Source organism: Hypoxylon fragiforme (genome assembly GCF_022984875.1).
Source record: "Hypoxylon fragiforme strain CBS 206.31 chromosome Unknown GGS25scaffold_10, whole genome shotgun sequence".
Taxonomy (NCBI): Eukaryota; Fungi; Ascomycota; class Sordariomycetes; order Xylariales; family Hypoxylaceae; genus Hypoxylon; species Hypoxylon fragiforme.
Genome location: NW_026054765.1, coordinates 2190717 through 2217474, shown reverse-complemented (window position 1 = coordinate 2217474; position 26758 = coordinate 2190717). Strand labels below are relative to the sequence as shown.

At 48.9% G+C, this 26758-nt stretch overlaps 4 protein-coding genes across 4 annotated transcripts; 2 read left to right on the top strand and 2 right to left on the bottom strand.

Moving 5' to 3' along the window:
- Positions 1–359: 359 nt before the first annotated feature.
- GGS25DRAFT_516269 (putative NAD dependent epimerase/dehydratase) lies at positions 360–1667 on the top strand (the record flags this gene model as incomplete). The annotated part of the gene is made up of 5 exons (XM_049263181.1): positions 360–387; positions 451–502; positions 559–691; positions 767–1054; positions 1146–1667. 5 exons carry the CDS (start codon positions 360–362, stop codon positions 1665–1667), a joined length of 1023 nt encoding a protein of 340 aa, XP_049112580.1.
- Positions 1668–2626: 959 nt separating this feature from the next.
- Positions 2627–10660, bottom strand: GGS25DRAFT_528599 (putative polyketide synthase; the record flags this gene model as incomplete). Its single annotated transcript, XM_049265202.1, has 3 exons — positions 2627–4529; positions 4605–9944; positions 10025–10660. The coding sequence occupies 3 exons, from the start codon at positions 10658–10660 to the stop codon at positions 2748–2750; spliced, it is 7758 nt and encodes a 2585-aa protein (XP_049112579.1). The 3' UTR covers positions 2627–2747.
- Positions 10661–14886: 4226 nt separating this feature from the next.
- On the top strand, positions 14887–18300 carry GGS25DRAFT_511674 (fungal-specific transcription factor domain protein). The gene is made up of 7 exons (XM_049262733.1): positions 14887–14957; positions 15075–15483; positions 15612–15758; positions 15809–15928; positions 16088–16295; positions 16363–16876; positions 16970–18300. The coding sequence occupies exons 2-7, from the start codon at positions 15435–15437 to the stop codon at positions 17666–17668; spliced, it is 1737 nt and encodes a 578-aa protein (XP_049112578.1). The 5' UTR covers positions 14887–14957; positions 15075–15434; the 3' UTR covers positions 17669–18300.
- Positions 18301–24794: 6494 nt separating this feature from the next.
- On the bottom strand, positions 24795–26459 carry GGS25DRAFT_511669 (uncharacterized protein). The gene is made up of 3 exons (XM_049262732.1): positions 26289–26459; positions 25578–26212; positions 24795–25506 (listed from the first exon to the last, which is right to left on the bottom strand). The coding sequence occupies exons 2-3, from the start codon at positions 25828–25830 to the stop codon at positions 25307–25309; spliced, it is 453 nt and encodes a 150-aa protein (XP_049112577.1). The 5' UTR covers positions 25831–26212; positions 26289–26459; the 3' UTR covers positions 24795–25306.
- Between the last annotated feature and the right edge of the window lie 299 nt (positions 26460–26758).

Genomic DNA, 26758 nt, shown 5'->3' with positions numbered 1-26758 from the left:
GTATTGCACCTGAGTCCTATTGCCTACCTAGTAGTAGATAAGTACCTAGGAGTACCTATTATTTGGTGATATTCATGTATGTTGGAAAAATGAGTAAGGGAGGCAAGGCTCGGCCTGCAACTTACAATGTAGCTGCTCGATCCGGAGTATCAAGCTCGGAGTTGCGCTGGTCAAAAGCAAGGGCTTCCGTATCATATCCTTATACTGGGTCGCAATCGATCAGCCACTCTGACTTTGCTAAGTGCACAAAAAGCATGGAGCTTCTAGTTAATTGTGCTTAGATTGCAGTTTTCTTCATGTCGATTATCTAGACAAAATTCTGTAGCTTTTGATTGAAGTTAAGACAATACGTGCTCATTATGGATTTGCCTCACGTTCTAGTAACAGGTAAGACTTTTGGTGTACCTCTTCAGAACGATATATTTTGTTCTAATACAATATCATCAATAGGTGGAAGCGGTTTCATCGCATCCCATATCCTGGATTCGCTTCTCGCGCGCCAGTAAGCATTGGAAAAAGGGAAGAAGAAAATTCACACATTAACTTACACACCACAAGATACTATGTGACCGCGACTGTCCGATCTGAGGAAAAAGGACTTCAAATCCGCTCCGCGTACCCAGAAGATGCCCGGGGGAGATTGTCGTTTGTGATAGTGGAGGATATAATGAAAGACAGGGCCTTTGACGATGTGAGAAGACGATCCTATCCTATCCTACCTACCGCGTATACTCTTGAATGGTTATGTATATGCTAATGGTCATAGGCTGTTCGAGCCCAACCCTTCAAATATGTGATTCATACGGCCTCCCCCTACCACTTCAATATCACCGATCCGGTCAATGACTTCATTAACCCGGCCGTGAGAGGGACGACGGGTATTCTCACGTCCGTGAGAGAGTTTGCCCCGCTGGTGGAGCGCGTGGTGTTGCTATCCTCGTCTGCGACCATATTCAACCCGTTTAATCACGCAAAAGTCTACGACGAGACTGTTTACGGAGTGACGACATGGGAAGAGGCCATGAACCCTCGGCTAGCTTACCGAGCCAGCAAGGTACACACGATCATAGACTCACACTTACCTCCCCCTCCCCCTCCTAAGCCAGTGCGGTTGTTTTGCTCATGATGGAACATTCACACAACAGATCTACGCCGAGAAAGCCGCCTTCGAGTTCATGTCCGCCTCGCCTCCCCCAAACTTCGACCTCGTCGCCATCAACCCTCCCCTCGTCTTCGGGCCCGCCTCGCGCCACCTAACCACCCTCGACTCCCTCAACACCTCGAACCAGCGCATCCGCGACATGGCGCTAGGCAAGTACCGCGACGAGCTGCCGCCCACCGGGCCCGTCTACCTCTTCTGCGACGTGCGCGACGTGGCGGAGGTGCACGCGCGCGTGCTCGAGGTTCCCGAGGCCGCTGGACAGCGCTTTTTTGCGGTGGGGGGCTATTTTTCGAACAAGCGCATGGCGGATAAGATTCGTGAGTCTCACCCGGAGTTGGCTGACAAGCTGCCGAAGGAGAGCGCGCTGGATGACTTTCCGGATGAGATATATGGATGGGATAACTCTAAGACTAGAGAGATGCTGGGCTTGGAGTTCAGGGACTTGAAGACGTGTGTGGATGGTGCGGTGGATTCGGTGCTAGCGATTAGCAAGATGGGCTCGTAGATAGGTACTGAGGTAGATTGTGAATTTGAAATGCTCAAGTTGCAAGTTGTGCCATTATCCCCTTGACCGTCGCAAGGCAGCAGAGGCAGCAGATTACTATTATTAGTAGCAGATACATCTCTTTCAATCCACTATACCCACAAATATCCATAACCCCATATGTTGATCCATATTTTATTTTAATACAAATGCGGTACAAAGCTGGCCGGCGTTACCAATTTGAATTTAACATAAACCTTATTTTAAATGAAGCTATTCCCATTCACGGCTCGTACGTAAATGCACGCCAACCTGGAAGCTTCAAACCAACCTTTGAACTTTAGAAGGGATGATTTATATGGCAGCTTTGCTGATCGCGTATAAGCTAAAAGTAAGAATGTATTTTGGTGTCAGGCTTGTAAGGAAAAAATATTTGAAGACGTTGTCGTCGAGGGTTAAAAGGAGGCATATTCAATGCTAAAGGAAAAAAGACGCGATCCCTTGTAATATGGCATTGTGTATTTTTAAGTACTGTTGGTACAAGTGGCGTGCGCAAAGTTGAGTGGGAAAGTATGTACCTACCGAATAATTAAATTTTATTGGATATTGGAAATATGGAGCGATGGGGAAATTGGCTTGGCTGTATCTTTTCCTATTAATAGTAATCTGCTGCCTCTGCTGCCTTGCGACGGTCAAGGGGATACTGTAAAGTGGGCTATCACTATCCCCACTGAAACTAAACTTGTTAGCGCCTAAACTTTAGCACCTAGTACAAGTACCTAGTACCCAGCTTAGTGCTGTATTTTATTGGACACCTCATTATTTAATCTCATCACGACAATCTAACTTGAACCAACACAATACCACGACAACACATTCAATCATTCAAGATTAATCGTGGAACAGGAATGAAAAACTGTAAATACTATCTAACAACTAACTATACTGTAATGATGACAAGCTAGGTACTGACCTCGGCTTCCAAGCAGCCATTATTATGAACCTAACCAAACCAAAACCGCGAATCGAACATGTACTCCGGGTCTAAAGCCCAACCCCAATCTATCACCATGGATCCCATTAAAACAAAAATACAGGCAATCATCGCAAGAACCCACTCTCCTTCCACGCGTGTACATACTTGTGCACCACATCCGGGCTGACCGGCCCAACGCCCCGGAACGTCGCCGAGTGCGACAGCGTCTTCTCCGTCCCCAGCAACACACCACCACACGACATTCTCTCAAAATCATACTCCAGGAAGTCCACCAGCAGCCAGGCCGGGTTATCCCACTCCGCCTTGCCCGGGAAATAGCGCACGCGCTGTATCCACTCCTTGTACGGGATGATCCTGTCTCTCGGAATCCCCAGCGCGTCCGCAAGCACCGGTATCGTCTCCTTCCACGGCTGGCGCACGGGGTTCTCGATGTGGTACACCGGATGCGGGACGTTGTCGTTGAGTAGTAGGTCCGCGAGCGTGCCCGCCACATCGTTGACGGGGGTCCAGGACAAGGGGCCGTCGAAATCCGGCAGCGCGCGCAGCGTCTGCGCGGACTTGATCAGGAACGAGAGGTGCTCGACGTGGTTCCAGTACCCGCTGATCGAGGACCCCGCGACCTGGCCGGGCCTCACGACCATGGGGCGGAAGAGGTCGGGCCGCGTGTGCAGGGTCTCGTCGAGGATGCGCTCGCACGCGTACTTGGCGTCGCCGTAGCCGTTAGGCAGCACGGAGTCGATCTGCATGCGCTCCTCGGGGATGTGCGGCGTGTGCTTGTGCAGCGGGTAGTGGCCCACGGTGCCGATGGACGAGATGAACTGGAAAGAGACCTTGAACTCGGGGCCCCGGCGCGACGAGGCTTCGGCGGCCAGGTCGATCAGGTTGCGCAGCACCTGGAACTGCGACTCGAAGCCCTTGATCGGCTTCTTGCTGTTCATCGGCCACGCGTTGTGCACGATGTGCGTCACGGACTTCACCATGCTCTGGTATTGGTCTTGCGGGAGGCCGAGCAAGGGCTGCGATGTGCTGGTCTCGAACACCTTGAGCTTTGAGAGCGAGAAGGCGTCGGGCACGATGCCCTTGGACTCTAAGGCTGCGATCTGGCGGGCCACGGGGTCTTGCTTGCTCCGTCGGTTGATGCAGTACACTGTCTGGACGTTGGGAAGGCTGGCAAAGTGGGTGACGAGATGGCATCCCAGACTACCGGTTGCTCCGGTCACGAGGACAGCGTTCTCGTTGCACGAGGACTTGATTAGGGGGCCCGAATACTCGGGGATGTGAAATCCTTCGGAGGCCTTCTTCACGTACGCCTCCACATCTGCCTTCCGCGATTCAAGGTTCATGGCTGGGGCGCTCGTGGCAGGCGATGAAGCAGCTGGCAACCGGTCTAGTTGCGGCCCGGACGCCAAGGCAATGATGACCTTTTGGACATCCGTTTCAGGGGACTCGCCGTCGGCCCAATCGACATGGCCGTAGCCGACGGAGTGGAGATCCCGCTCCCAGCGATACTCATCCGACAGCGCGTGTGCGCGTCCGTCGTCGAAGAGCCACCAGCCCTCGAGAATGCCGAAGATCATGTCGACCCAGTACACGGTGTGCGTCATCTCCAGCATCATCAGGAGCCCATCGGGGCGCAGGAACTTGCGGATGTTGCCGGCGGACACGGTCAGGGAATGCGTCGCGTGCACGGCGTTGCTGGCGATGACGATGTGCTGCGACCCAATCAGATTGGCGTCGGCGGGCGGTTTCTCGATGTCGTGGACGGCGAACTTCATGAACGGGTACTCCTTGTACTTCTTCCGGGCAGCGGCCACGAATGAGGGGGCCAGGTCCGTGAAGGTGTACTCAATGGGGAACCCGAGCTTCGCGAGCATGGGTACAAGCCACTGTTACCTTTTTTAGTATGGAAGAAACAAAAAGAAAAAAGAAAGAAATGAAAATCAGCAGTAAGAAGTGCTTACCTTAGTCGTACCACCAGTCCCTGCTCCCATTTCCAGAATCCTCAGAGTACCGTCCTGGCCAATCTCGGAAAGCTTCGCGACGATCCGACCCAGGAAGTCATTCATTTGCATATAGGAGAGCTTATTCAGCTGCGTATCGCCGTAGAGACCGGCGACGAGCTCACGACCCCTTTCGTTGCCGAAGATCAGTTTGATACCGTCCTCATTGCCCCGAAGCACCTCAGCGAGTTTTGAGCCAGTCCAGTGTGCCAATTGGTTGGCATAGGTGTGGTCTGGATAGTTGCGCACCAGATCTGCGAGTAATTCGTCGCTTGTCTTGGTGGGTAGAGGGAGGCCGGTTCGGGTGATGCGGTCCCCGTCGAGGTCGATGATGCGGGTTTCTTCCAGCATTTGGTATAGGTAGATTTGAAGACGGTTGTGACGGGGTTCGAATGGGATGCGTTCTAACTCCTGTCCGGGACGGGCCGTTGCAAGGTCGCAACCTAGCTCCCGGAATGCTTCGACTGTGAGCTGGATGCAGAGCTTAGTCTGGTGGGGGAGGATGTTATGCATGTAGCCCGAGCATCTATGATCCTGAATGAGGTGGTCCGTACGCAATTTCGACTCGCCGAAGGCTTCCAGGACAACTGATTGAGGTAGTTTCACTGCCGTATCATTCTGGCTGTTGCTCTCACCCTTGGAGATAGGGGCATCTTCATGGGTATGAATTGACGTGGCGTTGCTAGACGGGGGAGTATCTTTGGAACTGGCGCTGTTTTCTCCTGATGTCTGGTCACCACTAGTGTCAGACTCGCCATCATCGGATTCTCCCAGGGCTGTCAACAGACACCTGAAAAGACTGGGCATATCCGTAACGTTCATAAGCTCGTCAACGTCCAGTGTGCAATTAAAGGTCTGCTCAACTTCGCGAGCCATCTCCATACCCATGAGAGAGTCGATGCCGATGTCTCCGAGGTCGACATCATCTGCAATCTCCTCGGGTTCAAGACCTGTGATATCAGCCAATACTGCCTTCAACTTGGCAAGGTGAGCGGCCTTGGAGTTTCCTTTAGCTCGCTTGGGTATTTGGACAGCTTGCGTAGGTTCGGAATCGTTAAAACCCTCGGGCTGCTGCTCGGCATGAGATTGTCCCTTGGACTTTTCTTTGCTATCCCCGCGCAAATTTGCAAGACTCGGGGTAAGTCTGGTAAGGAGCTTGCTCATGGACGCAAGCGGAACCTTGGCGTAATTGACACCGAGGATGACCTCGACCAAGTCTCCGTTATTGGCATCGAAGATGAAAATATCGGTCACGAAAGCATTGCCGCAAGCCGACTCCTTGTGATTTGCCAAGACATGCCACTCCTCCTGTTCATCGTAAGGACCGCCCCCTTCATACTTGAGGATCTTCGGGGACCTCATCCACTGCTCGAATCCATTGGCGATGTACATGTCCTTCGAGGACTGGTTCGCGATGCAGTTGACCCATATGCCACCTACCTGACTAAAGCAGTCGCCCAGGAAGGGGTCCAGCCAGGTCTCGCCGGAATGCTTCTTCACCACGCGGCCCGCAGACTCATATGCACGGCCCACGAGCTTCTGCAGGCCGAAGAACTCCTTCCCGTAGTCCACCACTTCCGAGAAGACCTTGTAAATGCTGCGCCCCTGGATGACGTCATCGCCGTCATCGCAGCTGAGGATGCGACGGCATCGCTGGTGGTTGACCAGCCGCTCGAAGCGGTTGAACTCGAGACGGTACTGGGAGTCGTTGGCACTGAGGAAGCGGACCTCGCCGGTGACGTGCGTGGTCTCGCCTGGCTTGTCATCGCTGCTGACGATTTCGAAGTTCCACACAGGCGCGTTGTTGCCGATGCGGGCGAAGTTCAGGAACACCGACCGGGCCGGGTTAATGCAGATCGGCGATTGGTTCGTTACGTTGCAGATCTGCGGGTGCATATTCTTTTCCCGGAGTTCGGGCTGAATGCTGAGAATGGCCTCGATAGCGAGGTCGACTTGGAGGGTTGCGGGGCAGATGGGGGCTGTCTTCGCGATGACGTGACCCGACACGATGTCTTCATATTTCGGAATCATCGTGTTAATACGGAAGCGGGGGTGGTCTTGGGAATTGTCTCTGTATCCCAGGAATGAGAATAATGTGGTGGGGAGTTCGTCGCCCTTGGCGCCCTGTTCTCCTTGAAGACTGGAGTCAATTTCTCCGTACTTCGGAGGGACTTTGAAAGCAAGCCAATGTCTTTGCTTGTCGAATTGATAAGGAGGTAGGAGTATAGGTGTGTATTGACCAGTTTGTGACTTGGAGTGTGCCCAGAAGGAGACGCGCAGACCAGCCGACCATAAGCCCAGCGTGGTGTCAGTAAGCTGTTGCAAGCCTTGGCCGCTAGTTATGTTCACTGGCTGGAAGGATGAGCCCTTCGGCGTGCTGAGTGCTCTACCCGCCATGGTAGTTATCGTTGAATTGGAGCCAGCCTCGAGCCAAATGGCTGAAGGATATTGTCGGGACAGTCTGTGAACAGCGTGGTCAAAGTAGACGGGGTTTCTCATATGATCCGCCACGTAGGATGGTGTGAATTTATCGGTATTCTTGTATTCGGTGGCTCTTTCGAGGGGGATGGTAGGCTCCAGGAAGGTCAAGTCCTTTCCTACTTGCTCTAGCTCGGGCTTCAGATGCTCGACTAGAGTAGAGTGGAATGCGTTGGTCACGTTCAACTTCTTGAATTTCATCGATGAATATGTCTGATGAGAAGACATATATTTGACCAAATCATCAATGGAATCGGATGAGCCTGCTAGAGTAAAGCTTCGCGGTCCGTTGAAGCATGCAATGGTGACTGGCGAGTGGCTTTCGACCAAAAGCCTGTCGACTACTTCACGGTCAGCTTCCACTGCCATCATCGCTCCCTTCTCCTGGCCCCATCGATCTTTGATCAGTTTTGCCCGTCCAACAATCATCTTCAGCGTATCACGAATGCTGAGTGCGCCTGACACGCAGAGGGCTGTCAGTTCGCCAAAGGAGTGTCCCACAACAGCAGTTGGCCGGATACCGCTCTCAATCCAGCTCATGGCACAGGAGTATTGAATCGCGAATAGCATGGACTGTAACTTGGATACATCCGCAATAGGCTCGCGCTGGAAGATGCCGGGGTATATGCTACCAGCACCGATGGACCGACAGACAGCATCGCAGTTATCGAGGTACTTGCGCAAGACCTTGACATTCTCGTACACTTCGCGGTCCAAGCCGACAAAGGTAGATATCTGTCCTCCAAAGCAGAGAATGACTGGTCTCGGTGCTGGTGGCGTGACTGACGCCATCTTGCTGTTGCCAGACTCAAAGGCCGCCAACTTGTCGTCGAACTCATCGATCGATTGGCAGCTGAAGATCAAGGCGGACTCCAGGGACCAGTTAGACTGTCGGGCAATGTTGAAAGCCAAGTCCTCTAGCCCAATTTTCGTACCAGACGCTATTCGGGTCTTGAGGAAGTGGCGGAGCCTGGTGACATAGGCTCTCAAACTCTTTTCATCGAAGCCGGAGATGTAGAAGGGGGCCTTGAAAGCCTCCGCACCTGTTATGGCCTTTGAGCCCAGGCGCGGCGCTTGCTTGACGATCATCGATGCATTCGATCCTGAGGCACCGTAGTTGTTGATGAGCGCTGCCTTGAAGCTCGACTCCCAAGGTAGTGGTTTAGTCGTGATGGTCATGTTGTCGGATTGAGATACCTTGATCCCAGGGTTCATGGCGGAATGGCTCGCTTGTGGCGGGATGTAACCCTCGTTCATCATAAGGAGCACCTTGATTAAAGATACGACTCCAGAGCTGCCTTCCGTATGACCTATGAGACCCTTGACGCTGCCAAATTGCAGGGGAACTTGACCAGTTCGTCCACCGAAGACTGTCCGGATACTTTCGTACTCAGCCGGATCACCCACTGGGGTGCCCGTCCCATGAGCTTCGACGTAAGTTATTTGCTTCGACTCAATACCAGACCTCTCCAGCACGGTATTGAATAGATCAGACAAACTAGGGGCATTGGGCACGAAGATGGGTGTGCAGTTCTGGTTCTGGAAGACGCCGGTAGCGGAAATGCTGCCGAATATTTGATCGCCATCTGCGATAGCTTGGCTCATCTTCTTCAAGAAGACGGTGGCGATGGCTTCACCTCTGCAATACCCATCGGCTTTGGCATCAAACGGCTTGCATTGTCCGGTGGTGCTGAGGAAAGAAGCGCCCGCCAGGTTCTGGTACCAGAGGGGGGAGCTGATGAAGTTGGTACCGCCAGCTAGAGCTGCTGTGCACTCGCCCGTCAAGATGGCCTGGCAGGCGTGGTGAATGGCGACAGCTGATGCCGAGCAAGCAGTGTCGATCGTCAGTCCTGGCCCGGTCCAGCCGAAGTAGTGACTGATCTTGCCGGCGATGAAACTCCGCAGGTTGCCAGTAGCCGAGAACGCGTTGGCGGGGTAATGCGCTATGTTGGTTTCGTAGTCCGTCGCGCATACTCCTATGTAGCATCCTACCTTGGTGTCCAGACTGGTAAGAGGCTTCTGGAAGTATCCCGACTGCGCCACCGCTTGGTACGATGCCTGGTAGAGGAGCCTTTGCTGAGGGTCCATCGAGGTAGCCTCTCGCGGGGTCTTCTTGAAGAACTTGTGATCGAAAGCGTCGTAGTCGTCGATGAAGTTGCCGTACCATTTCCGGTTCGGGTCGTTCTCTTGTCGAAAGACGGTCTCGAACGTAAAGCGATCCGTTGGGACCTCCTTGTGTTGAGATTCGCCGTCCATCAATATCTTCCAAAACTGATCCACGTCCGAGGCACCAGCCAGGTTGCATGACATGCCCACGACCGCGATGTCGTCGTCTCTTACGGTTGTCTCTGGATTTTGAACGGAGTTCGCGTCGACATAGGTGACATGGGCGCTTATGCTCCGTTGAATTGACTGGGGGATGCATCGCTGAGAACCAAATACCACCAGCTGCGATCCCGCTTTCGTAAGAGAGGCAGAGCTGGCGTTGCGGAAGCTGCTAATCCAGTCACAGTGATCGACCAGAATCTCTCGCAGAGCAATCTCATGAAGATTCCCCTGTGTAATTAACCGACCTCCAGAGTTCGAGCGTGTCGGTATGGTGAGTTTGGAGGCGTCTGGGAGCCTGAATCCCGGGTGCGCCTCGCAGAATCTGAGCACAGCTCTCATGTCACCCTCGTGCATCGGAGTGTGAAAACGACCCTGCAACCCGATCTCATTAGTGTTAATGCCAGCTTCGCCCAACTTCCCCTGAAGGGTCGAAACTGTGCTCTTCGCGGTTGTAACAGTAGCACGGTTCTCGTCATACGAGACTGAGATATATGTCTATAATTGCTTGAGTTAATGCTGTAACCGAAAGAAGAGAGAGAAAATCGGCCACATAGGGTGAGGTGGGTAAGACTTACATCTGGGAAATTTTCCAACACCTCATTAAGCTTGGTGGCACCTTGTTCCGACTTCCATGTCGCCGTCAGGGAGACAGACTCGCTCTCAGCCATCTGTGCGTCGACAAGTCCACCTACAACCATGGCAAGCCGTATGGCAGCTGCGCCATTCTGGCAAAACTGTGCTCTCGTTGAACTGCTCGAAACGGCGAATGCGCTCAGAAGACCGATACAGAAGCCCAAGGTCTCTGTGTTCGCCCGTTGATATTCTGCTTCCTCCGACTGAAATCCTTCCCCAGAAGCGGCAGAGTGTTGAACATATTCGCTAAGGTGGCCCATGATGACCAAGGGGCTGAGTATGATATTCGGAAGCTGGGAGGGCCGCTGGTCTTCTTTGCTTCCATGTTGCAGCCAGTGGGTGTGTTGCTTCAGCCATCTCTCCCCTGGCAAGCTCCGTAGACTCGGGATTATTTCGCAAAGTTCATTCCAGTATGTTGACAGGTCCTCCACCACATCTATCATCCACCGGTTGTCCTTGTCCCCTACCACATTCAGCCGAATACGCTCAAAGTAAGCTTCATCGAAAGAGAGTGCCTGTGAACCAAATAACAACAGGGTTCTATGAGATGATTCGTCGTTGTCTATAGAAGGTGACATTTTTATCAGATCTACAACGTAGACTTAGAGACGTTGAAGTCACTAGGTGAGACTAATGGACGACCTGATTAGGAAACAACGTGATTACAGGAGTCGGTCGTGGGAACGGGGTTATGGCATCCTCTAAAAAGTGTTCGGTAGCTCTAATAAATAGCGAGAGTGAAAACTGCCTTGTGGGTTACGAAGGAGCAGGTATCAGGAGTCAGGACGGACAGCAATGCGAGCGGTATAAATCAAGTTTCTTCACACAATGTAATTCGGACATCAACTTTTGACCAGTCAAAAGCCGGAATTTGGAAAACTCCCCAGATATCGGAGTTGTCAGGGATGGTTTCAAGTAGTTCCAGCTGTAGATAAAGTGGTTTTTCATTTTGCAATGGCTTAATAAATTAGAAAATCATACACCTTTTTGACATGATGACCGGAGTTTATGTGTCTTATCGGAGTATTCTCTAGCGTTTTTCTGGTAACGCAGCTGGATACTATTCAATAATCGAATTTGAGTAACTGGCTAGTTAATGAAGGAATACTTCTGAGATTTACACAGCATGTTTCCTTTAGATTTCATTGTTGGGTAGGCTGGGAGATACATACAGGTTCAAGACAATATCGATTATCGGGGGAAAAGTTGGTAGTACCACTCAACTTCCTGCGAAACATTGGCCTCTCTTCAAAATTTGGATTTTCAATTGTCTTACCTATACTCTATCCCTCGGGACATCCCAACGGAGCTTCTCTGCTTCCCCCCGTAACAGACCAAATGGCACCCACTTCCGTGATGGGAATAGTCTGTCACTTTGCCGGACATGTTGATAGTCCCGGATATCTTATGAATAGAGTACATTTATGAGATAGTTCTCCTGATTCTCAAGTTTTGATATCGATAGAATTCGACTACCTACCTAGAAATGCCGATAAAGAAGATACTGAGGTTGTTTATCAGGGGAACATGGCTGTTAACGAAAGGAAAGAAAATATAGCCACGCATAGAAGATTCTTTGGCACAAGCTCGCTGGTGTCTTCGACGCCAACTTGTTCAATATTTCCCCAGGTGCTACAACATCTGGTCTATGCTAGATAGGCATGGGTGCCAGACAAGTTTCACCAGTTCTCACATAGAAGCACCCCTGAATTCACCCGAAGCTCATCATGTGATGAATACCAAAATAAATAAAAAGGAAATATTTAAAGTTGGTTTGTTATACTTTCTACAAGATATATCATGGCTTGGATTTACTTAAATTGTATGAATCTTCTTTGATATGTGAGCCTTGGAAACTAACATGTCGCGAGAATATCAACCTCAAAAGTTCGACTCGCCATAGGTAGTACAATATTAATCTCTTCTTAACTGTGGCATTTGAATTATCTCTACGGCTAATTGATAATCTTGCCTCGGTTATGTTCGCTCCCACACACTGGCACGTATTCATGAGCTCTTCAGATTCATGAGATTCCAGAGGCTATTGCCAGAGCAAATTTAGGGGATAGGTACCTCCCTACCCATGCGTAAAGCACGTGTTATTACGTTGTCTCTGACGGGAGAAGATGAATGTAATCCAGCTCGAGAGAATTACATGTACTCGTGATCTTAAGTGAAGAATGCTCTCCGTTTAGTAGGTATATCTACATACCTGTGCACAAGTCCATTATTGGTGTAGTATCTAACAATGAGGGTTAGTTTGGTTTATACCGCTTCAGGACTCATGCCAACTATGTTCTACTGATAGTGAACATAGTCACCTCGATGTCAAGACCATTCAGGGCGACACACAGCTTCTGATATGGAGATAGTCAGCAACTCATCTTAGAGAAGAAAAGGGTTAGATGGCGTGATTGGGGAGCAACTTTCCAATATAAAAGGAAAGGAGGCCATTTCAGCTTGACGAGAAACTGAGCCTGGGCATGAGTGTTTCTTGAGATACAGCATACATTTCAAGGGATTCGATTGAGAGACCAAATCTGAGCAAGTTTTGACTTGGCTGAGGTTGGTCAGGATGACCAGTAAGTTGAACCATGATCGACTTGAAGAATACTTAGATGGAAACTGATGTGCATACCAAGGAGGCTAGCCGACTGAGAAGTGTTGAGGTGGTCGAAAGAAACACCTACCAGCAACACATGCTCGTTTGCGTCGTGATCCATTTCTACTTCAATTGGTTCTCTATTTCATGAGATGCGGGATGAGTCTACACCAATCATCACTCTGGTTGGCTTATGGCTTGAACGGCTCACAGCCGTGTCGCTGCGGCCACCTACCTAGGTAGACAAGTAGTCAATTCAGGGGTAGCTGATGCTGCTAGTAACGTTTGGCGAGTATTAAGTATGTACCTAGGTAGCTTCGCAAGAATGTTTACCGTTCGAGACTCGGGGGATAGGCTGGGAACTGCATAGCCATTTTGCTTATCGCTCAGCGTAAATAGAACGGCGAGGCGCCTTCGCTCCTTGGCGGTTCGTTACTGCAGGATACGCTTGGCTGGTGGCGGTTTGCCTCTAACTAAGAAAAAGTAATGTACCTAGAAACCCAAAACAAAGTGAACATGTCCTCTCTCGCATATTTTCATCAGCTCTCTGTTTTCTCGGTATCTACCTAGTACCTAGTATCAGATACCTCCCGCCTACTATCATGCTTCTACGATTCGAGCACCTGGTATACGACACTGTGTGTACTACATATCTGCCCACAGAGCTACCAATACAGACACAGTGGATGGCAAGGCCCAGTGTGTTGTCAAAGCTACGCCAGCCACTGCAAGTCATCCATGGATGTCTGCATCTTACCGAAAATCCCCCGACTTGGAAGCAAATAGTATCAACTTAGTAGATAGTTCATCTGCCGTTGCCCGCTATTGGCTCTCTGGCGGTGTACATATACTAACCTTCAAAGAGAAGTACCTTAGTACCCCAAGACCCTTCGACGTATGCCGTAGAATCGTCAGTGGCTACCTTACCTAACACCGATCACCTACTTAGGCACACACTCAGTATTCTCGTCGAGTGTTTACCTGGATTTTGAATCTCAGACAGCAAGCCTCACTTCATACTCTGTACATTAGCTTCTCATACTGGGCCGTGAAGATGGCTGAGGATTCAAGTCAACACGGGACGGCAACGATGAGTACCTACCGCGACAATTGCCTTCAAATGACGCTCAGATTATCGGCCCGTGATGATTATAGCCTTGCAAGGTCTGCCTAGACTAATAGGTCGGTATACAGTCTCCGGTTCAGCCAGCCGTAGCCCCGAATCCGGGCCAAACAGACTATTGACGCTTGCTTGCCGTATATCTAAAACATTTTTCTAGGTGCATGGTTGAGTAAGGTTAGGTAGGTTAACGTCTTTTTCTCTATTGCTAAGACAAAAGTCTTCATGATATTGACGGCCAGGGGGGGTGGGATGACATATATCATAAACCACAACGCTCTATCGTTCTGATTAGAGGATGTCAGCAACTAGCAACCAATGGATCCCATCTCGGCGTTTGATCATCACCCTCGAACTATTCACAACTTACATAAGTTCCAGCTCCAAAGCTTTGATATGTAGATAGTTGGCGCTCTTCCGTTTGGGCGTTCTACCCAAGCGGAATTGCCCCCCTTACCGATACAACGGTCATCCTGCAGGCTATTGGGTCCAATGAGGTGGCGTATATGACGAACAAGCACTTTGCAGTTTCTTGGCTTAATTGGCTACCTGCTTGGCAAGTGTGCTTACTTATTCATGGATATGGATGATCGACTCGAACGTTTACTTGGACCCCATTGATCCCTAAGCACCGTGGCTGGCTATTGCGTGGAGCATCGCCTAGAATCCTGTTTTGAGACATATGAGGCTCGAATTGAACTCTGCGACTATCTCTAAGTGACTCACCTAACTGAAGAACTTCATTCTGAACCCTGTATACCGACTTGTTTTTGAAATTGGGTGCTTGCCTTCCTAGCCAGGTCTTACCTGGGTCGGTATAAGAATCACATCGACAACATCGGAAGCTGTACTGCTAACCTAGCATGGGGTTGCAAAGAGGCTTCCTTCAAATGATCCCTACTACTATACACGTCGGTAAATCGGAACAGGTTGTTGCAGGGTATGAATGCAGCCGCCCATAACGGAGGGGGTAGTAAGTAACACGATTTTATCAGATCTCGGAACGATGAATGCACCCGTGGGGGGGTATTGCTGCACACCATAGGTACAGGCATAGGCAGACAGGTAGATATGGTATCTTACTAGGTAGGGAACTAGGTAGGGACGCAGCTAAGACTGCAGGGGAGCCATGCGGCCCATGCCATCTGCCGTTCCTAGGGTCGATCTTAGCAGCGATTCGATTGATTACTCGACGATTTGGGGTTAGGCCATGTAGGTGGTCTTCCTTCTTTAGTAGCGGCGCAGGTCCATGCAAGCTGGATATCACATACATCTGCTTTTCCGATCTATGTAGAGACTCGTTCTCAGACGTTCTGTCATCTATCCAGTGTTCACTTCATAGGCATCTTACCGTCGACCAATGAGGCCTGGGCGTCCGGTGGCGCATATGAAGCGTCACCCCTGGGTCTTGGTGATATCCTACTTAATTCCAACTGCTTCTCTCGTCTCATTTAATCCGAAGTTGTGTATGAATCTAGCGATTTGCCCTGGATCTAGTGAAGTATATTGATAATCCATCTGTTGTGAACCTTGGAACAAAGGAGAGAACGCTTCTACATTTCTGCTCGGCCATTGCTTCAAATTCGCTCAAGTCTTTTAGAGCTTCTAAGCTAGATTACTGCCAAACGCCATGTATGGACGGGCCGAGCCGCGTCAGCAGCCCGGCTACGCCTGTGAAGGTACGTACGTTAACTTTTGCTTTTTCTTCTTTTCTACGTCTCAGCTCAGAAAAACCTCAATCCATGATTCGGGCTCTAGAACTAATGTGAATCTTCACTCAATGCTAACGTGGACCTCCTGGTTAAAGAATGCCGTAAGAAAAAGCTTCGATGCGACAGACAGCGACCACAATGCGGTGCGTGTGCCAACGCCCAGGTACCTTGCGAAGTCAACGATCGCCGTGTGCCCCGTGGCCCCAAGAAAGGCAGCATAGGTGCTCTTCGTAGTCGAATTGGTACGCAATCGACCACTCTCAGTCGATGTTGATGCTAAACCTCAAGCTAGTGGCACTCGAACGCCGCCTTTCTACATCACAAGTTGAGGAGAGCCTAATGACAGAGGGGTATGAAATTGGGTCAACAGAAAACTCTCCAGTGAGAGAGAATTCCACCACACAGTTCCATCGTATGTGTCTAGTTCTCACGCGTCTTACCTTCTTCACCCTACCCGCCTAACGGTGTCTTAACCTAAACACAAGACACACGCATTTGAGACAGCTTTAGCAACGACCCCTATTTTTTTTTTTATCTGCATGAAGATAGAAACTTGCCTAATTCACTGAAGTGCCAGATTGGGAGGTACCACAAGAAGAGCAACCCTCAAATACTGCGATACCCCTGACATGGGGTCCACCAGAGACTACGCCTCAGTCACCATTATTATTCACTGACATTAGTGTCCTGCCCGCCATTTCAACATCGTATCCTTCTCCTAAGCAGAGCCCTACCTCCCTCAACGATGTCTTCATACCTGACCTCACCAAAGCAGACCTGTGAGCGCCTCTAACCTTTTACCCCTTTACCCAAAGTGGCATGCGCAATAGCTTACTCTGATCCCAGCATACAACTATATTTTGATCGTGTTCATCCAATAGTCCCAATATTGAACCAACCGAAGACATTCAAATGGATGAATGATAGGAATGCGATGAGTGATGCGCGCCAATGTTTGCAACATGCGATGTGGACATCTGCCACAGCATTTTCAAGCCAGTTCGGGGGTCTCCAGGAAACACTGTACGCAAAGACTCGGTTCATGCTCGACCAGCTAGACCTGAGTGGCAGTGACTCGTTACTTTGCCACATCGAACACGTTCAAGCATGGATCCTCATAACTTTCTATGACTTCACGAGAGCAAATTACCGTCGAGGGTGGCTTAGTGCAGGGCGGGTTTTCCGCCTCATACAATTTCTGAAGCTCTACGAGATCGATAGCCCGAAACCTCTAGGGTTAGAGAGCGAGGAGGATCCGGTATCGTTAGAAGAGAGGAGACGCACATTCTGGGTAGCCTACTGCCTTGACCGATTTATCAGCGTCAGTGAAGGGGCACCTACAACACTAAACGAAGAAGTGGTATGTTTTGGTTCAATGTCGCATGAAGCGGCAGAATGCACATGAACTATCACCGTTAGAGAGACAACAAGCTTATTCTTCCACCCTTCACAGGTCTTCACACGCCTTCCATGTCTAGATGCCGACTTCCAAAGGGGGCTTGTACCACAAGAGTGCTTCTTGGCAGAGGCCATGTCATCTGCAGAACTGAGGCCGTATGCGCCACTAGCCGAATGCGTTATCCTGGTCACCATCTGCAGCCGAGCGCTGTCTCACAAACACATCTACACGATAGAAAGCCTCTACAGCAACATCCCCCTCGATTTCTCTTCTCGACATGATTGGCTAGATGGCATGCTGACCCGTCGGCTCAATAATCTGCAACTCAACTACCCCTCGCTTACCGTGGCTGAAAATCCAATGATCATATTTTCTTATATGTTGGCACACTCAGCTGTCATATATCTATGCTGTATTATTGAGGCGTTGTCGCGAAATGACCAGAGCCAAAACTTGGTGTGGGAGTTTCAGGAACGCGGACACTGGGCAGCCCAAGAGATTGCTCGGCTGACAAAGGAACATGAGCATCTTGGTTACTACAAGGCTCACTCATTTATGCCTCTAACCATCTACCTAAGCGCGTCGAGACTGGCAAAACACCTTGATGTCCGAAAGGGCGAGCTAGATACAAAGGAGGTAGAGGAGGCGGAAAAGTCAATACACGCCTGCATCGAGGCGCTGCAGAAACTCCAATCGGTGAATAACCTCGCCAACCATTATTTGCAACTTCTATCAGCTATTTCCAATTATTAGATATGGGAGGCTCCAGACTTGGCTACCCTGAACAGGCCGCTTGAGCTTTTTTACGATAGAGCGGAACACTTTTGTTCCAGTTCACTTCTCTGTAATAGAACATCGCTAGGTTAGGAGCATCAGTTCCACAGTACGTTAGGGGGGCGTTCAACAGTGTCATTCAGGTCAATTACCTAGTTTCATACGTTCATGTTGTTACCTGGGTAACTGATCATTTCAGTACCTACCTACTCATTAGACTACTCAGTCATAGACGGGGATGAGACCTTTTCTTCTCAACTCAAGTAGGGCAAAGGTTCTGGAGCTCTGATAGGAAGGTATCATTACATAGTAGATTGCAATAGATTACCATTCCAAAGACAATTCAAGTCAACAACTTTGACCGACCCAAACAACCAAGCACTGTTAAATCTACTTCTCAATCTCATCACCACTTTACTTTATCATTATGAAGCCATCTTGATATGAACAAGTATGTCAACCCTGAACCTCACCAAGAAGAACCGTAGTATCATTACGCAATGGCTGGCGAACTTGTGGGTCAGGAGTTTTTTTCGTCTGACAGAGGTCCGAACTCCACGTACCTACCTAGTGTCCTCAAAGTGTTACCAGAGGTCGAATCAAGCATTGCCCAGGCGGATCCCTACCTGACCCTTTTCATCGACGGTATCTAGTGTCCTTCCAATGCCAGATCAATATATAGGGAGCGGCTATACGCATGCATTATCTCGATTTCACCGCACCAGCGGCCAACCGCGTATACCTGCTCATTCTCACGCAGCTCTTCGGAAATTATATCATTGGGTCACTCGAGATGAAGATGAGATTCAATCACGCAAGGTCGGTCTGTCACTCGGAAATACCCCATATACCATATCCCATTTTCCATACGCTTTGACCATCCGTACTACATCCTTTTCTACCTGTGTGTTGTTCACATTCGCAGGTCCCCCACATTCGTGACATCCTTCGAAGCTGTACCCGCGTACGGAACAATCTTCAATATATTCTTACGATCCTACGCAACGTGACATATATTAGAGCTCATCTCAGTCATTTGTTGGTAGTTGATACTGACCTCATAGGTAGTGCGCGTATGGGGACACCAACCCCACCGCCTTGAGGTGCTACCAAAGACCTTCTGGGTAACCATTCATCTGCCACCTTATCACACGGGGCCTTCGAGCATTTCCATCTCCGTTTGCATACCAGAAAGGGGCATTCCTAGTAAGGGTCTCTACCCAGAACCTCAGAACTCCAACAGTATGTATGCTACAATATGAGCTAACCGTTAGAAACGTACGGCGGTGGCGATGAACCTCCTTCATTCGCAATTGGCAGGTATGATGATCTAGCATAGGCCTAGGCTCGAGTTTATCTCGCATGCAAGTAAGACACGGGCAAGAGACTGACATAACTATAGACAACCTGGAAACAAGACAATCGCCAGCGCATTATCGTTAGAGAAGCATCCCCTTTCGCATACATGCATTAGCGCCAACAAGCACCCAACCTCTACCTACATATATATCGTTACACACATTGCATGACGGTCGGCGAGGCCCTGACATAAAATTCTGAGAAAAGGAAGTGATGGAAGCTAGCTAAGCTCTACTCACTATTAGGAGAAAAAGAAAAAGGAAAAAAAAAAGAAAAAAAAGGGGGCGTCTAGTAGGTACTCGAGTGACCCTTCACTTACAATAACATAGCTCAAATCCCATCACGTTCAAACGAAGGGTACATATCCGAGCTCAATAGACGGTGTCCGCGAGCTGCCAGACGGTGGAAACTGTGACACGAACGTCGTGTACCGTATAACACTCACCTACCTACATAGTAGGTTGCTTAGGTACCCAACCTAAGCAAGCCCTGTGAATAGTGAGTGTAACGGGCCGATTGCAAGGAGAGGCATCATTGCACATGATATATGCTGCGGCCCTTGCGGTGGCCATGCCCTCCCAATATCTTCCATGTCAATATCAGCAAGGCTTGCCGCCACGTTCGGTACTAGCCGAAATAAATACCAAGCAAGCCATCTTGTACATCGTTTCCTTGGTGTCTGTATCGTGCGATGCTGCAGCTACCAATCCGATAAATTGCCAAGTCGGGTTCTTGCGCGATCACCTTAAATCTTCCGAAATCTCTGTACACCGAGAAGAACTGGCTAGGCGCCTAGCAAAAAGGAAGAATGAATAATGAAATGCCTATGTTCCCCACTACCTTCCGCGGCGGGAATGCGGAAGTAAGTATCCTCAACTTTGAGCCGAATCGATGTCATATTACGTGCATCAGCCAGAGCCGGAACGTTGGGAACGATTTCGTAAACCGCGATTGTAGAAGAGATAATGCATTATATACCTACCTACCTACCTACCTACATACACACATATAGTTCGAGACCTACCTAATAGCTCAGAAGGGAGGGACGGATAGAGCCGCCATTCGCGTTAGCTCCAAGCCGCTGCGAATGTCTTAAGCTACGAGACCATCGAGAGCGGGATAGGCTTGAAACCTCCAACGGTGGTCTATCTAGACCAAGACCAACAACAGTCCTGCATCAAACGCGACCTAGCAAGCGCAGAGAAAAAGAAATTCAGGAGAGAATGGTGATTGATTTGCTACATAGCTCAAGCTTCCTCTCTTTTTGGCCATTAACCCACCCCCTACAGGTGTGGTTCCACACGCAAATAATACCACCTCAATACTTGCGGGCGCGGATTACTCAAAGCATTGAGACATAGTCTGACTCGGACTTCCGTGGCTGGTCCTGGTCCCCTCCCCTCCCCCCCCTGACTGACTATAGACGCCAAAAAGACAGACTTACTTTGCCTTAACAGGTCTCACCCTGGCACCCAATGTGCCGAAACTATCTCGAACTATGAGAGCAAGCCGTTATATTATGATGCGCCTCGCATGCTGTATAGGTAGGTAGGTGTGCATGTCTGTCTGCTCTGCGTTGCCGAGTGCCTACCAACTAGGGAAGTGATGCGCTTGCAATCCGCCCAGATTCGAGATGATCGTCCCCGTCGGTAAGGCAGGTACGTAGATAGGTGACTTGAGGACTTGGTAGCAAGCAAGCAAGGAAAGGGGAAATGTGTATGTGTTTGCTATATCTCACTCGAATGGCCATATGCACTGCCTGCTGCCAGCTGGGTTACTACGTCATGGAAATGGGTGCCCGTTTTCGAAAAAGGAAAACCACGCATGGACCACTCCCACGCTCCGTGTTGTGAGGCGGAAGATCCGTGGGTAGGTAGGTACTCGACGAGAAGTAAACAGGCTATAGGTAGTTATTAAGTTCAACTACATACCTATGTATACCTGGATAGGTTCTTTTATGTCTTTGGTGCCATGGTTCTCTGATACTGTATTAAGGTGCTATAGACTCGGTGGTCGTGGTTTACGCAGGCCCTTTAAACCTGATATACCAACCTCTATAATAGCAGACGTAGAAAATTAGGAAAAAGGAACGGATGTGTCATCGATCCATGTGAGGACTACTAGGTACCTACTTAGTACCTTCAGGGCTATCAAAGCACGCATTTAACGGGATGCCCCTTTTATCGACATTTCCCACAAGCATCGTTCATTATAAGTGCTGACCGCATTTCACCTGAAACTTGTCTCTGTATGCAACCCGTTGAAGATAATAAGGGGCATGTCTCTCATGATTCTGTAGTCAGGGTATATACTTAAAGAATGTCAAGGCCCAGGTCTTGATTGACGATAGCAACCTTCCTACTAACCTAAGTAGGTAGGTACCGGTGTGCCCCCCCTTTTAGAAGAGTGTTCGACGCCGTATCAGAATGACTCAGTTGATAGAGGTTATGCTGCTTAAGTCACAAGTGGCCGGCTTACCTTCGTTCGTACCTACCTCAATACTCAGTCAATTCCAGTTGGCGGTTGCTCTTTCAACCACACTTGAGAGAAGCGCTACCTCGATATGCCCAGTGGATAGCGTAGTATTTCACATAGGAAGACGGGCAACTTAGGGGATGTAGTTAACTTCGGATGCTTGTATCTGTCTGTCTACGTTTTCACACCGTGACCATCTGGTCGTAATAGAATCACACCGGTTAAGTCGTACTGTATCACTCACCACCTTTACTGTATGAACACGGTAAATCGACGTCGGAACTATTCAGACTTGGGAAGATAGCAGTAGGTCTTGTAGCTGAAAGGTTTGACCATTCGATTCGTCTTTGAGGTATGGCATCTACGTTGAAAGAATTTTATACCCACCTTATGAGGTGGTTTTCATTGTAGTCTAACTACCCAGCTCCTATGGATAAGCTTCACGATTGCTTCCGTGACGGACTTCGGACTAATGTACATGCATACTTACCCATACAAAAGAGTTGCTTTGGTAGCTTATGTTCATAATGAATGTCATTCACTTATGTAGATAGGTGGTTATCTGGCTAATACTCAGAGGCGTGGTTCAAAGAAAGCATAGGTGTATGTGGACGTCTGTTGATAGAGATATGATATATACCTAAGGTAGATATGTACCTACCTACCTAGGTAGGCATGCTATTCACCCAGGCAGCTATGCAGTACTGAAATTGCAAGCTCCAAGATACCTAAGTAGATCTTCCCCTTTATTTACCATTACGGGTAGTCCCGAGCCCTTCACTTCATACGACTTAACCCCCGTGGGGGTTGACTCCAGTCTTGCCACTTCACATGTGAGCACTTACACTGAGGTTGTGCAATCTCGATATTCTAGATGGAACTGCATTTACCTTGCCTAGGTAGGTATGTGTATGCTTGTATCCTAGCCTCAGTGATAGGTAATAAGATCCGTGGGGGTAAAAGGGGTAGGAAGAGGAAAATAATTTAATTACGTATTAGTGATCAGCGACAAAGTAATCTATCTAGCATCTGTTATCAGATTGAAATATACCTATCTAACTGTCGTGTACAGTCTCGTGGTTCCCCACAGAACGCAGTTCGGATAGGGGGGTTGATCAATACTAGATACTGTCGAGGTTTCCATCCATGAGTTCCCAAAAACAGCCTACCTACTGGGCAGGTATCAATCTGAATGCACATCACAGAAATACGGAGTCAATTTCGTAGCAAGGAGTCCAATTATTTGGCATGTTCCTCACAATCCAGGTGTTTCATGCATTTTGTCAGAATCTGTCTTCCGAGCTCCAATACCCCTATTCGAATTCCAACCACCCACCTCCACCCCTTCCCCCGAAAGAAACAACAACCATAAGACCCTTATGGTAGTTAATGATGACAATATAGCTAATTCAAGGCCAAATTAGAGCACCAGCAGTCATAGGGAGGTTAGGTATCTAGCTTTGTATGTGCCTACCTACCTAGGTACCTAGGTAGCTAGCTGGTAACAGGCTAGGTTCAACAGGCCACCTAAGCTTGTTGCAGCTAAGCAACAACCAATAAACGTGAAAATAGAAGGAAGAAAGCTTTCTTTATGCTGACGCAGTACCAATATAAGGCAGCTATAGCCTAGTGGAGCTAGCAGCACCTGCAACAGTTTGTCATGCAGTCGAGAAACTCGGGCAACAGACAAGCACCACCACTATTGACCTTGGTAGAGTTGAACAAGACTGTTAGGCGTGGCTTTCTTCTAGAGCCGATATGCTTCGGATGCTTTCTGTTGCAGGTGCCTGAGGAGCCATGGCCCCTGAGGCACATGGCTCCACTAGGCCTGCCATATATCAGCACTCCGCCAGTGTAGTCTGGAATAAACTAAGCTTTCTTCCATCCTTCTTTGTTCCGTTTGGTTGCAACTTGCCCTGCAACACTTTCCATGTTGATATACCTAGGGGCTACATTCCTCTACGACTGTCGGCGACAGGGACTAAGCTATCCTGCCAACCACCTACGCTGTAACATCCACGTCGATATCTAGCGTCCAGTACCCCTATGCTGGCACTTATAGCGATTGGCAACATATCTAGCACTGGAAGGCTACGAGGGGGATATATCGTTTACGTGTATGTCGCATATAAGTCCGCGTTATTATCAAGAGCCAGGCGCACATCCATACGCGACTTCGAACAAGCGGTTCAGAAAGTTGTCCTAGACCATATCCTACCAGCGACCCGAGTACGAGGGTGAAGGGGAGGTCAAATTCATGCACAGCATGGCTCCAGAGTTCTCGGCCAGGAGTATGTCAAGAACGTGTTAAGGCCTTACATACCTCCTCAATACTCGTATACTAAATCGAACTTCCCAGTGCTGCTGTTGAATACCCCCCTGAAAGCTGATGGATTACACGCAAGTTTGGGTAAGCATATTCCATATAATGCTTGGCAGAGGCTGCCCATTCGCAATACAGCCCTCTGAGATCGCGGATGTCACGAGGCAGGCGGTGCGGAAAGCTAGAATACACGGAACAGCGTCGTTGTTACGCGGGAGCTCTAGCATCTTCTCGGATGCTACGGAAACTACATAGTTAAATCCGTAGCCCTCTTTGTTCTAGCTAGTGTTTCGTATCGCCCCTAGTAGACCCTTGACAATATCTAGGGCTGAAGTTTTTTTTTATGATCATGGTGCACACCACGTCTCAAGGGAAGCGTCTAACCTAGCTTTCTTAGAGAGCATCGGGCAAGGCGTAATCCAGTACTCGGGAAGGGAATGAGGTTCGGGGAGTAGGATTGATTACCCTAGTAGGCAGCCATATTTGGGCACAGCCAGGCATCCTCGTAAGAATGGACATCAGACCATGTTGCAGTATAACTGCAACCAAGAAGAAGGAAGAAAGGTTGCTTTGTTCCTGACTACACTGGCGGACTGCCAATATATATGGCCCAGTGGAGCCTATGGTGCCTGAGGCACCTGCAACAGACCAAGACCTTGAAAGCTTCATCAACTATATCGCATTGGGCTGAACAGTCGAAGTATTCGTTCTCAAGCCATTGCCAGCGAACAGCTTATAATCAATCCATGGACGATGAAGTCGTCTTCTACCATGGCATGTGACTTAGACGTCATTCAATATGCAAAGACACACTGGTGATCAGAGTGAATATTGGGGAATGAGGGGATATCTATGGGTGTATCTAGGGGATAGTGGGGCTCTCTATGACCACTTAAAAAGGGGCTGCCCACCAAAAAAGCAGCGCCAATAGAACTTCAGTTTTGAACGGGCCTACATCCATGCATACAGTTGTATTGTACCTGACTCTAGCACTTTTGGAGTTGGTATATATCGGCCACATGGCAATGTGGATCAGATGGGGAATGACGTATAGATTCTCCAGAATCGAAATATTACATAGAAAGCGACATAGAAAAGCAAGCACAGAAGGATCCGGAGAGTATTCAAAGCAAAATAAGAAGAAGATACAAACAATGCTAGCCGGAAATCCACTTGTATTTGTAGAAGGGCAGACCCAGAGATTATAAACTTTAATGTTGTAAACCTCAGCCCTAGTATCCGGAAAAGCCGCGAGTATGTATGCCCCTTTACCAAGGTGCCCCTAGCCTCGCATATTGCGACCCACCCAAACTGTATATGTATGTACCTAGGCGGTCATGTATGATTTAAACCGCAACCATCCGTCCCAATCCCAAGAGCCATAGTGAAGATCGAAACTCTAACCCGTCCAATATAGGATGTGATGCCCCCTAAAACTTGTTCTCAGAAGTGCAAAGGTCTTACAACGCGAAAGCCGCTAAAGCAGCAGCTCCTCCAAGTAATCCGAACCCAATTTCTGGTCTGGCAGCCGCGTCAGGTGTCGAGGTAGGGGTTGCGGTGCCGACAGCAGAGGTGATAAGATTGGAAGCCGAGGCAACGGCCGACGGGTCCGGGTTTGAGGAGACAGCGTTGCAGATTTGAGGGGCAAGAGAAATGAGGCCTAGTAAGGTGGGTTAGTTGAGCTAAGCTATAGGGGAAGTCTAGTAGTCATTTTCAAAAGGCATGACTTACTATCTCTGTCATCTTGAGAGCATGTCGATGTCAGGAGACAACCGAATATGCTGCTGGTAAAAGTTGATCGTCCATCACCGCAAAGACATTCGAAGTCGGCAGTGTTGCACTTAGCGTCCGACGAAGCGGACGCCAGACAACCTGTGGCGCATTGTGGCAACTGGGAAACGAGATCGGGGAGGGAAGTGCTGTTGCTGCTCTGAGCTGCAGAGAAGGCAGCGAACAGCGAAAGGACGACGACAGAGTATTGCATTTTGGCGGATGGAGGAGATGTGTGTGCCGGTTTGTGGTTTGTGGTTTGTGGTTTGTGGTTTATGGAGGGTTTGCGATTTTGACAGAGTATCTAGATGATATATTCGTGAATTTGGCCAGCCAAAAAAAAATCGTTGCTGGATCAGGTTTATAGTAGATTGAAATGGCAAATAAAAGCAATCAGAATGAACCAAAACCAGTACGAGAAATCGGTAAAAAATAAGAAACCTGAACTGTTCTATTAAAAAATAAAAAAATGGAGTTGTTTGCTTAACAACTTCAGCAACGAACAGTAAGTACTATGTGTAAGTATGTGATGTGTAAGTTTTTACGAATGATACATCAATGATCAATGATAGTAAGAAAAGAGCTTTCAAAGAATCCTGTGCCACGCGTTAGAGGCGGCTGTGCAACTTCCCTTCCTCTGTACGAGTATTCAAGTTGGTAGCCTGTTCGTACCTTGCAACTGCCTTGTAGGCTATGTTGCCATACCCCATTGTTCGCAATTGCACTTTGGCAACGATTTTCGGTTATGGATGCGAGCAAGGAAAGTTAGTGGAGGATAAGTCGATGGGTGGAGAGTGAAACCGTCTTGGCGCTCGTATTGAAACGCTTGTGAGATTTGGTGTCAGCTTACAAAGTACATATCTTGGATTGAAAGTGATGTCACCTGTTTGATGTGCAAGATGGATCGGAGATTGTATTCTTCCGATGTGGAGTTGATTGAACTCGAAGCCACATGATGTGGCTAGAGATAACTACCTACCTAACCTAGGTAGGTTAGATACTTAGGTAAGATATGGCGGTGCAATTTCTTCAACTTTTGAAGGTTCAAGTTCCAAATTCAAGATTCAAATGATGAAATCTAAAAACACAATCACCAAATCGCTTAGATCGCACATCCTACGATTCTATTCGTCCAACGTCAA